This window comes from Saimiri boliviensis, chromosome 6 (genome assembly GCF_048565385.1).
Source record: "Saimiri boliviensis isolate mSaiBol1 chromosome 6, mSaiBol1.pri, whole genome shotgun sequence".
In the NCBI taxonomy this organism is placed as follows: Eukaryota; Metazoa; Chordata; class Mammalia; order Primates; family Cebidae; genus Saimiri; species Saimiri boliviensis.
Genome location: NC_133454.1, coordinates 76,295,420 through 76,308,942, shown reverse-complemented (window position 1 = coordinate 76,308,942; position 13,523 = coordinate 76,295,420). Strand labels below are relative to the sequence as shown.

At 43.8% G+C, this 13,523-nt stretch overlaps 2 protein-coding genes across 10 annotated transcripts in view; one reads left to right on the top strand and one right to left on the bottom strand.

Annotated features, from left to right (window-relative positions):
• The window catches only part of RRP8 (ribosomal RNA processing 8), a 109,735-nt gene that overhangs the window by 68,676 nt on the left and 27,536 nt on the right, over window positions 1–13,523 (top strand). For 2 of the 9 annotated variants that reach the window (XM_074401041.1, XM_074401036.1), the window contains one exon: window positions 3,496–5,091. The exons of the other annotated variants lie outside the window; for them this stretch is intronic. The gene's annotated coding sequence lies outside the window, so the exon portion shown is untranslated. Of the gene's footprint in view, window positions 1–3,495; window positions 5,092–13,523 lie in introns of those variants that run through there. 9 annotated transcript variants of the gene reach the window in all.
• Window positions 1–13,523, bottom strand: part of LOC101036455 (dynein heavy chain domain-containing protein 1) — a 72,098-nt gene that overhangs the window by 34,688 nt on the left and 23,887 nt on the right. Inside the window, 7 exon segments of the mRNA XM_010337663.3 lie at window positions 396–490; window positions 891–1,089; window positions 1,191–1,318; window positions 7,868–8,201; window positions 8,204–8,362; window positions 8,838–8,995; window positions 13,196–13,439. Of these exon segments, the coding sequence (XP_010335965.3) occupies window positions 396–490; window positions 891–1,089; window positions 1,191–1,318; window positions 7,868–8,201; window positions 8,204–8,362; window positions 8,838–8,995; window positions 13,196–13,439 (1,317 nt within the window).

The window sequence follows — 13,523 nt, the reverse complement described above, 5'->3', positions numbered from 1 at the left end:
CACTGCTTTGGAACCCCCACCTGCTTTTACAAGGCTCCAGCTGAGCAAATACCTCAATCAGCTCATGCTCTCTGGGAACAAGATAAGTGTTGGGTGGGGTGGGGGTAACCTGCCATTCTGTGTACCCACAAGTTTGGGGCTGCCATTCACTTCCTTCCCCCATCAGGGATATACTCTCAGTCACAGGGAGTCTGGAACCACTCATGAGATCCCCATCTGGAGACTTAAATCAATTGTTCCTGGCCTTCAGGCAGGTTAGCAATCTCAACCCCCCATTCATTCACATGCCAAACACCCAACACCCTCATGTCTTAAGGGGCTGCTGGGCCTTGACTGGCTTTATTACAGGTCCTGGGTTTGGACCCTCTCCCTCGCCTTCTAACTGTGGGCCCCACCTGGTTGATTCGATCTGCAAACTCCAGCAGTGGATAAGTAAGCAGCTTGCCCAGCGTTAGGAGTTCTATAGTTTGGTGACTGTCCAGCCCGAGGGCTGGAGGTAGAGAAAACAAGTCAGAGCAACACCCAATATGTGGCAGAGTCCAGCCCATATCCCATATCCCAGAGCCCAGCTCAGCTCACACCCCAGATAGCAGATCTCAGAGCACAGCACAGAGCCAACAGCTTAGAACCCAAGATCTAGAGCACAACTCAAGAGCCCAGAGCTAAGGCCCCAGCCCCAGCCCAGCCACCATCAGCAGAGAGGATGCAGTGAGGCAGGTAAAAAAGTTTTGTCCCAGTTGGGGAAAAGACATTTAAATATGTGGGAAAGGCAGGGAGAAACGTGGGGAGGAAAGGTGTTTCCAGCAGGAGCAGCAGGAAACTGAGTTGTTGCATCACTCTAACCCCTATATATTTCCCTTTCCCCCTCCTCTCACATTAATCAAACATACCTCGCAGGAGACCTCGGCAGTTGAGGCTCTCTGGGTGGAGGCTGCCCAGCTTGGCCAGCAGGGGCAGGCAGCTGCGAAACTCCCCCAGCATGCGCATGCAGTGCTGCAGCACCGGGCTGTGCAGCCCCAGGGTTGAGCTCATGCGTGCTGCCTCCGTCAGCCAGCCCTCTGTCTTCTCCTGGGCCATAGCTAGGCTGAACTGCAGGGAAAAGGGCTCACTGTCAGCTTGAGACTCTTCCCCACCCCTACCACTGTAGTCCTCCACTCCCAGGCAAGAGCTCCAAGGAATGGTGTCAGCACCTTGCCAAAAGCCATGCACTTCCACTCGCTGATGTTTTCAGAGATGACTCGGTACAGGTGCCAGATGCGCTGCTGCTGCACAATAGGACGTGTCCCACAGATTGGCAAGGGCACAGGAGTCTCATCCCCTGTGAGGGAGGGCTGATTGAGACCTGGGATACTTGCATTGTGTGTGTGTGTGTTGGGGGGGATGTGGCAGAATGATCAGTCATGAACTCTTAATGACAGAAGGTAGCGTCCAGAAAGTGATGGTTGGGGTGGGGGAAGTGGAGTTCCAAATTGTTCGGCTCAACAATAGAGGTGGGGTTAATCCAAGGAACAGTTACTCCAAGGAAAGACCATCTGGGAAAATGAGATGGCAGTGAAAGGGAAGAGGTCCTCTTTTATTAGTTTTTATTAGTATCCATCTCACTCCCTCCATTCTAGTCACATTGGACTCTTTACTATTGCTGAGATGCACCAGGCATGCTTCTTCCTGCTAAGGGCCTTTGACTTGCAGTTTATTCTTTCTGGAACACTCTTCCTTCAGAGAATCACATGGCTCATGCCCTCACCAACTTCAAGTCCTTGTTCAAACACCACCTTCTTAATGAGGCCTATGCAGGTTATCTGGTTAAAAATTCCTAGCTACTCTCCCTGGCATTCCCAACTCCTATTACTCTGTTCTATTTTTTTTTTCTCTATCACTTATCACTTTTCTATACACTACAGAATTTGGTTATGCATCATTGTTTTTTGTCTTTCTCTCCCAACTAGAGGTTTGGGTTCCTTAAGGAAAGGTTTTGTTATTTGTTCACTAGTGTACCTCAAGCCTACTATACATCACAGGCTCTCAACACATATGTGTAGAATGAATGAATGAATGAACTGTCAGCCCAAGAGAAATTTCTGCAAGACGAATATGAAAAAATATCTGGTCCACATAAGGGACCTGTTGTGTTTGCCTCTGGCAATTATACTCCACCCCTTCATCTCACAGGGTACTACATTAGTTCTTAATTACTTATAGTCAGTTGTGAGACATGTGTCAAAAGTAATCTATAATGAATAATTATAGTACTGAGGTTTGCAATTTGCTTAAAAGACAACAGACATCTCATCAACTTGAACTCCAGTTTACTTTCTTGAGTGGGACAAAAAGTGATAGAGCCACACCTAAATGCTGGGACTTGTGCATCTTACACATGTGTGCACATCATCCATTGTGGAGATCTCAGAATATTAAAAAGCTGGAATCACTAGGCTATCAAAGCTCTGATCTGACAAAAAGTAAAATGACAGGAAATCTAAACTCTTCCAGTCTTTCTCTGTCTAAACACAAAAGATATGGCTAGAGTCCCATATAATCTTTGACAGCAGGGAGAGATCCAAGATGGCTGAATAGGAACGGCTTTGGAGTGCAGTTCCCAGGGAGAAGAATGCACAGAGTGAGTGATCACCACATTTCCAAATGAGTTTTTACTGCCCACAGACCAGGAGATTCTGGGGCTAAAAAGCACCACGAATTTCCAGCACGGCTGTTTCAGCTGGCGCTGCGGGTGTCCACATAAAAATTCACACAAATCTCGGCGGCCATTTCAACATTCAACTGAAATAAAGGGGGCTGAAACAGGGAGCCAGGTGATCTGGCTCAGTGGGTCCCACCCCCAAAAAGACCAGCAATCTGAAACTCTCCGGATTGAGAGTTTTGTAGCAAGCACAGCTGGATCTGGGACAGTCCAGCTCAGTGGGGGGAAGGGCTTCAGCCATTACCAAGGCAATCCGCCACTACCTAGGCAATCTGCCATTACTGAGGCAGTCCCCCATTACTGAGGTAATCTGCCTTTACTGAGGCAGTCTACCATTACTGAGGCAGACCACCATTACTGCAGCAGTTCTAACAGGAAGTTCACACAGCAGCTGGGCAGAGCCCATAGCAACTCAGTAATGCCTCTGCTGGCAGACTGTGGCTAGACTACCACCTTGCTGGGCAGGGCATCTCTGAAAAAAGGCAGCAGGATGTCAGGAACTTATAAATAAAGCACCACCTTCCCAGGACGGAGCACCTGGGGAAAAACGTGTTTATGAGTTCTGCTGCAGCAGACTTAAAGGTACCTGCCAAGTAGCTCTGAACAGAACAATGGGGCTCCCAGCTCAGCACTTGAGCTGCTATAAGGGACAGACTGTCTCCTCAAGCAGCTCCTTGACCCCTGTATATCCAAAAAGACACCTTGTAAAGGAGAGCTCAGGCTGACATCGGGCAGGTACCCTTCTGGGATGAAGATAACAGAAGAAGAAACTGTCAACAATCATTACTGTTCTGTAGCCCCTACAGGTGATCCCCAGGCAAGAAGGGTCTGGAGTGGACCTCTATCAGGCTACAGCAGAGGGGCCTGATGGTTAGAAGGAAAACTAAAAAACAGAAATAAATAATTTCAACATCAACAAAAAGGACGTCCACTCAGAGACGCCATCCAAAAGTCACCAACTACAAAGACCACAGGTAGATAAATCCACAAAGATGGGAAGAAACCAGCTCCAAAAGGATGAAAACACCAAAAACCAGAATGCCTCTCCTCCTCTAAGGGATCACAACTCTATACCAGGAAGGGAACAAAGCTGGATGGAGAATGAGTCTCATGAATTGATAGAAACAGGCTTCAGAAGGTGGGCAATAACAAACTTCTCTGAGCTAAAAGAACATGTTCTAACCCCATGCAAAGAAACTCCACAGCTTCTTTACAGAAAAAGCAACAATCATTAGAGTGAACCGGTAACCAACAGAATGGGAAAAAATTTTTGCGATCTACCCGTCTGACGAAAGGCTAATATCCAGAATCTACAAAGAACTAAAACAGATTTACAAGAAACAAACAAACAAACCCATTCAATAGTGGGTCAAGGACATGAACAGACACTTTTCAAAAGAAGATATATATGAGGCCAACAAACATATGAAAAAATGCTCATCATCACTGATCATTAAAGAAATGCAAATCAAAATCACACTGAGATACCATCTCATGCCAGTTAGAATGGTGGTCATTAAAAAATCTGGTGAAAACAGATGCTGGAGAGGATGTGGACAAATAGGAACACTTTTGCACTGTTGGTGGGAATATAAATTAGCTCAACCATTGTGGAAGACAGTGTGATGATTCCTCAAGGACCTAGAAATAGAAATTCCACTTGACCTAGCAATCCCATTACTGGTTATATATCCAAAGGATTATAAATCATTCTATTATAAAGACACATGCATACATATGTTCACTGTGGCACTGTTTACAATAGCAAAGAGATGAAACCAACCCAAATGCCCACTGATGATAGACTGGACAAGGAAAATGTGGCACATATACACCATGGAATACTATGCAGCCCTAAAAGACGATGAGTTTGTGTCCTTTGTAGGGACGTGGATGAACCTGGAAACCATCATTCTCAGCAAACTGACACAAAACAGAAAATCAAACACCACATGTTCTCACTTGTAGGCAGGTGTTGAACAATGAAAACACATGGACACAGGGAGGGGAGCATCACACACTGGGGTCAGTTGTGGGGAGACTAGGGGAGGAACAGCAGGGGGCAGGGAGGTTTGGGGAGGGATAACATGGGGAGAAATGCCAAATATAGGTGATGGGGGGATGGAAGCAGCAAACCACATTGCTATGTATGTACCTACGCAACAATTCTGCATGATCTGCACATGTACCCCAGAATCTAAAGTATATATATATATATACAAGTATTTCAACAGCTCAACACCATGCTATCATCTTTATATATTATTTCCATGGTGTTATTAATAATCTTTATTTTCTAGGCCTCATATTTTCCAATGTTATTTACATTCATTTGGGATATAATTAATGCTCTCATTCCATCTTAATAAATCTGTCACTCTTTAAAAAAAATATATTTGACAGCAGTTGTTTCAATATCAAATATTGGACAAACAACTTTATCTGTAAGAAAGAGCAGACATGATATCTCCAAAGACAGGAAAAGATAAAGGAAAACTGGGGATTAGAGCAAATGTCCTTTGATGGACATTTTTTGGTATCCACTTAATAATTTCTATGCATTTTAAAACTTTTTATCTGAAAATGAGTTCCAATTTTTTAAGTTGTAGGAAAACAATAGTTAAAAAAAAAAGTTGTGTGTCTTTTATCTTTCATAGTATCGATATATCTCTATACTGTTTATCTTTGCCTTTTGTTGACATTTTACCCATTTGCTTTATCATTTACATTAACATGCTCTGTGCATGGGCATGTGTATGCACACACACACACACACACACACACACACACACACTTTTTTTCTGAACTATTTAAGGGCATGTTACATAAATACTCAAAGTATGCATTTCCTAAAAATAGGGATATTCTTTTACACAGCCATAGTGCAAATCAGAATTTCATATATTATATTGATATATTTTAATCTACTGTCCATATTTCATCAGAAGCAAAATAATATCATAGATAGCATTTTTCAAGCAAATAATATCATAGATAGCATTTTTTTTTTTTTTGCCTCAATTACAGCATCTGGTCCAGGGTCAAATACTGCATTTGTCATGTCTCTTAGCTTTTTATTTTTTCTTTTTCTTTTTTTCTTTTTTTTTTTTGAGAGTGCCGAATCCTAACCCTCTTAGCTTTTTTTAATCTGGAACATTTCCATAGCCTTTCTTTCTTTTGCAACAGACATCTTTGAAGCATACAGTCCCCTTTTGCCATTTTTTTGTTGTTCATAAAAAGTGCCTCATGTTGTGTGAAATGATACTCATTTTCAGCTGGACTACTGCATAGGTGATATTGTATCCCTCTCCAGTATCACATCTGAAGGTATATGATATCCATATGTCCTTCATTGGTGATGTTAATTTTTAATCACCTGGTCAAATTGTTGTCTGATTTCTCCAGTAACTGTTTCTTTTTCTTTTTTTTTACAACTAATAAGTGATCTCTGGGAGAAACCCTCTAAGATAGTGTAAATATTCTGCTCCTCATCAAATTTTCCCCAGATTTGGCATCTGTTGATTCTTACCTGATAAAGTAATTACCATGATGGTTGCAAAATAATAATTTTCCCACTCCAGCCTTCCTCCTACATTTACTAGTCAGTTATTGGCATTTTGCTGTAACTATAAGTCCTCATTTCCCCCTCATTGATTTATCTATTTATTATTATTATGGATAATAAATGCCTTTACTTCAATAACTTAGAATTTATTACTGTACTTACTTTGGTGATCAGATTGTTCCAGATTTAGCCAGTTGATATCCCTTCTGAATTCTTGTGACATGCTCTCATCAGTTTTTTAAACACTTTAATACTTTCTTACTTTCTGGCATGAAAAGACACTTTAGGTTCATCTTATACCTACCCTGCCACAGCCCTGGTATCATCCATTTCTCTAAGGAGCCCTGGTTCCTTTCAGTGGGGAATGGTATTAGAAATGAAGATCTGAGCACAATGCGGCTTCTTGCCACTGGCGTTTCTTTGCTTCTTGTCCTCTTCAGCAGACAGAGGTAGCAAATGTATACATATGTATATACACATAAACATACAGTCACATGCATATACATGTGTACATAAGCATGCATATACATGCAAAATGTGTTTTAAAATGAAATAGAAATATAAAGTGATACCATAGGAAATGGAAGCTTATAAAACAAGCTCACGACATTTTTTCAGAACTCAGAGAAAAAGAATAAAGAAATAAGTGATTTGATAAAGAAGATAAGAGAAATGAGTAAGAGAGATCCAGTAAATCCAACATACATCTAAGAGTTCTGGAAGGCAGGCCAGGCACTATGGCTTACACCTGTAATCCCAGTGCTTTGGGAGGCTGTGACAGAAGGACTGCCTGAGTTCAGGAGTTCAAGACCAGCCTGGACAACATAACTAGTCATCATCTCTACAAAAAAATACAAAAATTAGCTATGCACCGTGGCACATACCTGTAGTCCCAGCTACTCAGGAGGCTGAAGTGGGAGGATCGCCTGAGCCTGAGAAGCTGAGGCTGCAGTGAGCTGTGATCATGACACTGCACTCCAGCCTGAGATCCTGTCTCAGTTGTTTGGTAATGGCTCTTATATTTGCTCTGGTCTCCTTTCAGAGCCCACAAAGTTCTTTAAGAACAGAAGGGAACCAGCTTACCTGCACTACCGTATGGAAGAAATGAGACCAGTAGTTCTGATCTGGTCGCCTCCTGTGTACTAGTGGGGCCCTCAGTAGCCTCCTTTCTATACCACATTGGCTGGAGGCAGTGATCTACTAAAGCATGAAGACCTACTCTTATTTGGGGCCTGCTGCCTGGGGTAGGACTGTGTTGAACGGGGCTACACAAAGGCTAAGTTCTATAAGGAGGGCACCCTTACATTTCTCCTGCACATGCTTTTAGCCCCTGATCCCATCACACTCTGATGGAACATTCACTTGTTTGCTTTCGCTATCAGACTGTGAGCCCCTATATCCCCACCCTAAGCATAACACCTGACATGGTCAATATATGATGTTTTCATCCTGCAATTTTCATTTATAAAAGATACCAGTGAAGGTATGTGATTCTCAAGGCTTGCTTGGTGTCATACAGGACACAGAACTCTGAGTCCCAACTCTTATTTCAGTTGAAGGGTCTATCACAGAGTGATAATGGAGGGTGTGGGAATCCTCAGTACCAGTGAAGATGGCATAGGCGTAGTGCAGTTCACTGAGGTCGCTGACTGTGTTCTGGAACTGACGCTCTAGGGAGATGAGCTGGTGCTCAGTACTCCTCTGATCTTGTGTGGGGTCCATAAAGGGACCAGAGAGGGCCTTCCCAAGCAGGGCTTCCAGCTCTGCCAATGCTGCTGCCATCAGCTGCTGCAGCTTGGGCATGATGGTATGTCGCTTGTTGAGCAGGAACTCTGAAGCCTGGCTTTTCTCAAACTGAAATGCATCCCACATATCCAGAAGCTATGGGGTAAGCAGAGGTCAGTGGAACAGATGTGGTTGTCGGGGAAAAGGGTGGGGGTGGGGATGGGTGACTCCCTGAATTGCCTCCTCACCGAGATGTCCAGCGCTTCATTCTCAGCACTGAAGAGGCTAAAGTGGTTGCGGATGAGTTCATGAAGTGCCCGTATGTATTCCATTCGCTCCTCCAGCTCGATGTACTTTTCATTGGCGTCATTCAACTGCAGGAACTACAGCATGAGACCAGTACCCCCAAAACCCTACATGCCTCTTTGGGCCCATCCCTAAGGGGAACTTCCACCTTTTGGAGTGAAGTCTCCAGACCCAGTTGCAGCCTTGTAACAAAGTGGAATCAGGGGCAATCTGGGATTAAATCCCTCTCTGACCCAGATCTTTCTGGTGTGGGGTCCACTTCTCACCCACCACACCATTACCCTGATGACAAGGCAACAATTTTCTATCTGACTGTCACAGGCAGCAGAACTCTCTCATCACACCAGGGCCTCCCTCTGACATGAGGAACCTGAGGGCCACGTGGACAGGATAAGAATTGGCAAGGGTAGATCACTTAGGTGAGCACAGTTTAAGAGCATCAAGCCTTGCTGGAAGCCCAGCAGAGACCTGAAGAGAGTGTGCTGAGCTTTTGAGCAGGATGGGCTCTGGATAAGCTGGGAAGGATGAATGGGGAAAGCCCACCTTCTGGGTGCACTGTGCAATGGCGTGAATATCTGAGTTGATGGTTTGGAAGACATGCATGAAATCTGTGAGCTCTGTCATGAGCTGTTGACTGCGGCTCCAGCATTCATTTTGCACCTGTGCAAGAATGTCCTCCCTTATGCTGTTCAGCTTGGATTCTGCAGACAGGAGAGTAAGGTGTGAAGGGATGCATAAAAAAGAAGGGGTGCTGGACAGTGCTGTGGTTCCAGAGTGGGAGTAGGCTGAATGGCAGGCCAGACCATGAATTATCTCATTAAATGCTTGTTGGATGCCTGCTCAATGTCCAGCCAGCTGCTATGCACTGCAGACTGTGCCCTATACTGGTAGACAAGAGCAAATGAATGAGACAGAAAGTTTCCCTACCCTGAAATCTCATAATATGAGGCAGAGTCAGACATATAAATGAGCAATCACAAATCAGTGTGATAAATCCATTGTGAGTGCCTGGGAGCCTTCAGCCAGCATAGCTAAGAGGTGGGGATGCTGCAGGTATCCTGAGATGGCTGGGCAAGACCTCCTCAGAGAAGGGAACATTGGAGTTGGCTGTGTTGAGTAGTTAATGCTCCAAAAAGATTAAACAGTGTGTGCAAGGGTATGGAAATGACATGTTTGTGAATAGCAGAATATTCTAGCAGAGATAAAAGTATTCTGCTTTTGGAGTCTTACTGCCTTTCTCTAGAAGAAGGGGGACCAAGGAGGTGGTATGATGTGCCTTTTGTTTTTAAGGATTAAAGTAAAGAAGGTCTCAGGTGGATAGGGGGCTAGAAGATAATCCTGGAAGCTGCCCTTGGTAGTATGAACAACTTTATTATCTCAGAGGGCAGGAATAAAACCCATGTGATACCTCACAAAATCTAAGATCTTATTGTAAGATGCAGCATTATTTAATATAATATAATTTAATTTTTTTGAGACAGAGTCTCACTCTGTCACCAGATGCCAGGCTGGAGTGCAGCGGCGTGAACTTGGCTCACTGCAACCTCTGCCTCCCAGATTCAAGCAATTCTCCTGCCTCAGCCTCCCGAGTAGCTGGGACTACAGGCGCACGCCACCACACCCAGCTAATTTTTGTACTTTTTAGTAGAGACAGGGTTTCACCATGTTGGCCAGGATGGTCTCAATCTCTTGACCTTGTGATCCGCCCACCTCAGCCTCCCAGAGTGCTGGGATTACAGGTGTGAGCCACCACGCCCGGCCAGCACCATTATTTTATATACCACTAACAACAACAAAAAAAACTGATGCCATCTGAACTCTAACATGTCTTCAATCATGAGACACCTTTAAAGTTCAGAGATGTTAAAATATGCACAGAATAGGAGAATACAATATAGAAATATGGTACACCAAACAGAGTATAGAGTGCTTTCTACATACCAGACACTATTTCAGGTACTTTAATTATGCTAACCCACTTTCTCCTCACAAATCCCTTTGAAGTAAATACTATTATTTTAGAGATAGGCAAACTGAAGCTCAAAGAGGTTATGTAACTTGATCAACATCACACCGTGGCAGAACAAGGATTCGAACTCAGGCCGTATGGCTCCACTCCATTATATTTTAAATATAAATATGTTTATGTTATAAATATAAATGTAAACATAGATAAAACATATGTTTACAAAAAGCACTTAAATATATAAACATATATTTTATGTTATGTGTAAAGTAAACTGGCCAATCCCCTATTAGCATCTCTGCAACTAGAAAGTAAAATAGTGAGTTTGGGGGACAGATAATTGAGACATACTGGGTATGTCACTTTCAGAGACTTGGAGGAAGTAACCAAGGCAACTGGGTACTAAGATTTGAGATTGAGAAAACCTACTGAGAGAAAGCCTATTGAGGGACAACCTATATTAAACAGAACATGAACATGTAAACTCATCCTTTTTCACACCGTCCCTTTGGAACATAACAGTAACTAGGCCATTGCAATGGTGCTGCTTTTTTGTTCCTTTTTATGGTGCTGCTTTTGGACCAGTAGCAACAGGCTGATGAAGACAGATGGGAGCTCAACAGCGACACCATATGGTATAAAGGAGCAATGGATTGATAAAATACCAGAACTTGGGATTAGAAGCTGGAGATGGATAAAATACAGATTTAAGAGATACTTAGGAGGCAGAAGAATGACAAGGATTTGGTGACAGGTTGGATGTAGTAAGGTCAAGGACAGGGAGTAGTAAAAGATGACCCCAAGTTTCTGGTGAAGCTAACTCATCAGAGTGTTTAATTACGCCATTTGTTGTTCAAGGGAGCTCAGGAAGAAGAGAAACAACAGATCAGCAAGAAGGATGAGAGTAGACAGAAGGGGATAAGATGAAATTAAAAAATTATTAAGCACCTACTGAATGCCACACTCAATGCTAACAGTATTTCAAATAATATCTCATTTAATCCTCCTTACTATAATCCTGTGAGTGATTGCGTTATCACGCCCAGCTTACAAATAAAGAAACTAAAACACAGTAATCTGAAGTTACAAAGCAAGTGAAAAACAGAAACAGGGTTCTAAATCCAGCACTTATTTCTCTCTATGTGCTTCTCTTAAAGAGGCCAGTTGGTCCTGGACTGAGGATCAGAAAGCTAACAAACTAGGACAACAGTGAGTTTCTGGAGCAGCAGTGAAGTAAAGCCTGACCAAAACAGGGCCAGAAAGAAAGCAAAACAATCATAGGTCTTCCTGGTTCCTGCCTTGCCAGCCTGAACCCTCTGCATAAGAGCAGGGAGTTTTAGTGGCCCATTGGATACCTAACGATACATGTGCTTTCATCTGTTGAATGCCAAGTAAGCAGGGCATTCAAGCAAACTCTTTCCAGGCCACAGTTCCAAGGCTTCTAACCTTCATAAAGAACATAGGCCTGGGAAGCCATGGGTCCAATAGAATCTAGTGTCTGCAGGAATTAGATACTATTGGCTATTGCCATCCTTGAGGCTAGCTGAGGAAAGAGAACAACCTCCATATTTCCTAAAAGAACAAATCACTGGCTTCCCAATCTACCCCATTGTAAGCCTCTCTAACATGAGCTCCTAGGCTGAGGCACTTAGTTAGTGCACAATAGCATGAGATAGCCTTCCCATGGGAAGGGAGAAAGAGAAGAGAGGGTAAAAGACTAGGTCACAAGCTAGATTTCTCAGAGACCCAGGGATACCAACAACTGGGCCTCGGCTTAGTAGGGGTAGTAAGTGGCATGGGGGAGGGAACCTGAGGTAAGTTGAGGAGAAAATAGTAGAATGCTCTTGAGCCCCAATTTCCATACAGAACTTTGGGAAGAGACCACCTTTTAGGGTGCCCCTTGGTAACATGAAACAGTCACAGCTGAGTAGAAATCATAGTGTTATGTTTTGTAGTAAAAAGAGGGGCAGATATAATGCTTATCAGTTTCCCACAGCTCCCAAACGGCAGGGGATACAGAAGACAGCAGACAGTTGATAGCCAGTGGGCCTGGATGAAGTTCCTGTGTTGAGGAACTAGGGACCCTGAAGCAAAAGCCATCAGGGTAACCAGCCTAAGACACAGACTGGATGAAGGATTCACTAAAACCCCAAGGACCAGCCATGCCAGCAAATGCCAAGGCAAGGACGGGTCAGCAAAGATAGGCACTCCAGGCCCCTATTAGGCCAAGAAAACACACCCTAGCTCTATAATCCCAGGACACAGCAGCACCAGAAGCAGCAATGTCAGGAGGGCAGAGACCATGCGAGGATGTATTAAACCTCAGAAACCAGCGCACTGGCCTACAAGCAGCACAGGTTGCACCTTGGGAAGGAAAAGGGAGCAAAAAACATTTCAGAGTAAAAACAACCCAGAACTATAGTATAAATTTTCAATTGCTCAGATACCCCAAATAGACTGAATCAGACCAAAAGTGACTGCTTTAAATAAAAGGAGCTTTCTTTAATTGGAAAGGTTACATTCTTTCACTACCAGTGGAAGTTAGGACTACAGAGTAAGACAAGATTAGTTAAAGAGGGTAGCTTTTTACATATGCAAAATATACTACAAATTTCACTCTGCTACATGCAAAGAGAAGGCATCATTGATGCCCAAGAATCTCTGTAAAGACACTGAACTTACTAATCCAAGCACAGGAACGTAATACCTAAGAAATACAAGGAATGAGCAGAGCCAAAACAGAGAGGTGCCCTCTGAAGTGAGCATACCTTTCATGGCAAAGGGAAGGGCCTGGAACCTGGGGCTTTGGAAGGCTTTATAGGTCCAATAAGAGGCCTGCACCAAAGGTCTCTGGAGGACATTCCAGACCAAGGCAGGCCATGTAAATAGACATACAGAAGGAGGAAGGAAGAGAGGGAGGAGGAGCAGTACTCACCCATCTCTGCCTGTACATCATGACAGCTAAGCAGCAGCAACTTGCCTTTTGTGAGCAACTCGACAGGCATATTGGAGATACGGGCCTGCCAAACATTCAGGCGGCTCACCAGCATCACGTAGTTCTTGATGGGACAGCCTCTCATGTCTTCCAGCTTCTGAGGCCCCCAAGATTGCAGGAATTCATAAATGCCTGTTATCCAATGATGTTCCCTGCAGAATTCCTGCACCTCCCGCAGCATACCCTAAGGGCAGACAAGGTGTGTAAGGCAGGAGCAGGTGGCTATAATGGGAATTGGTGGGCAGCACCCTACCCCCTAAACCACTGT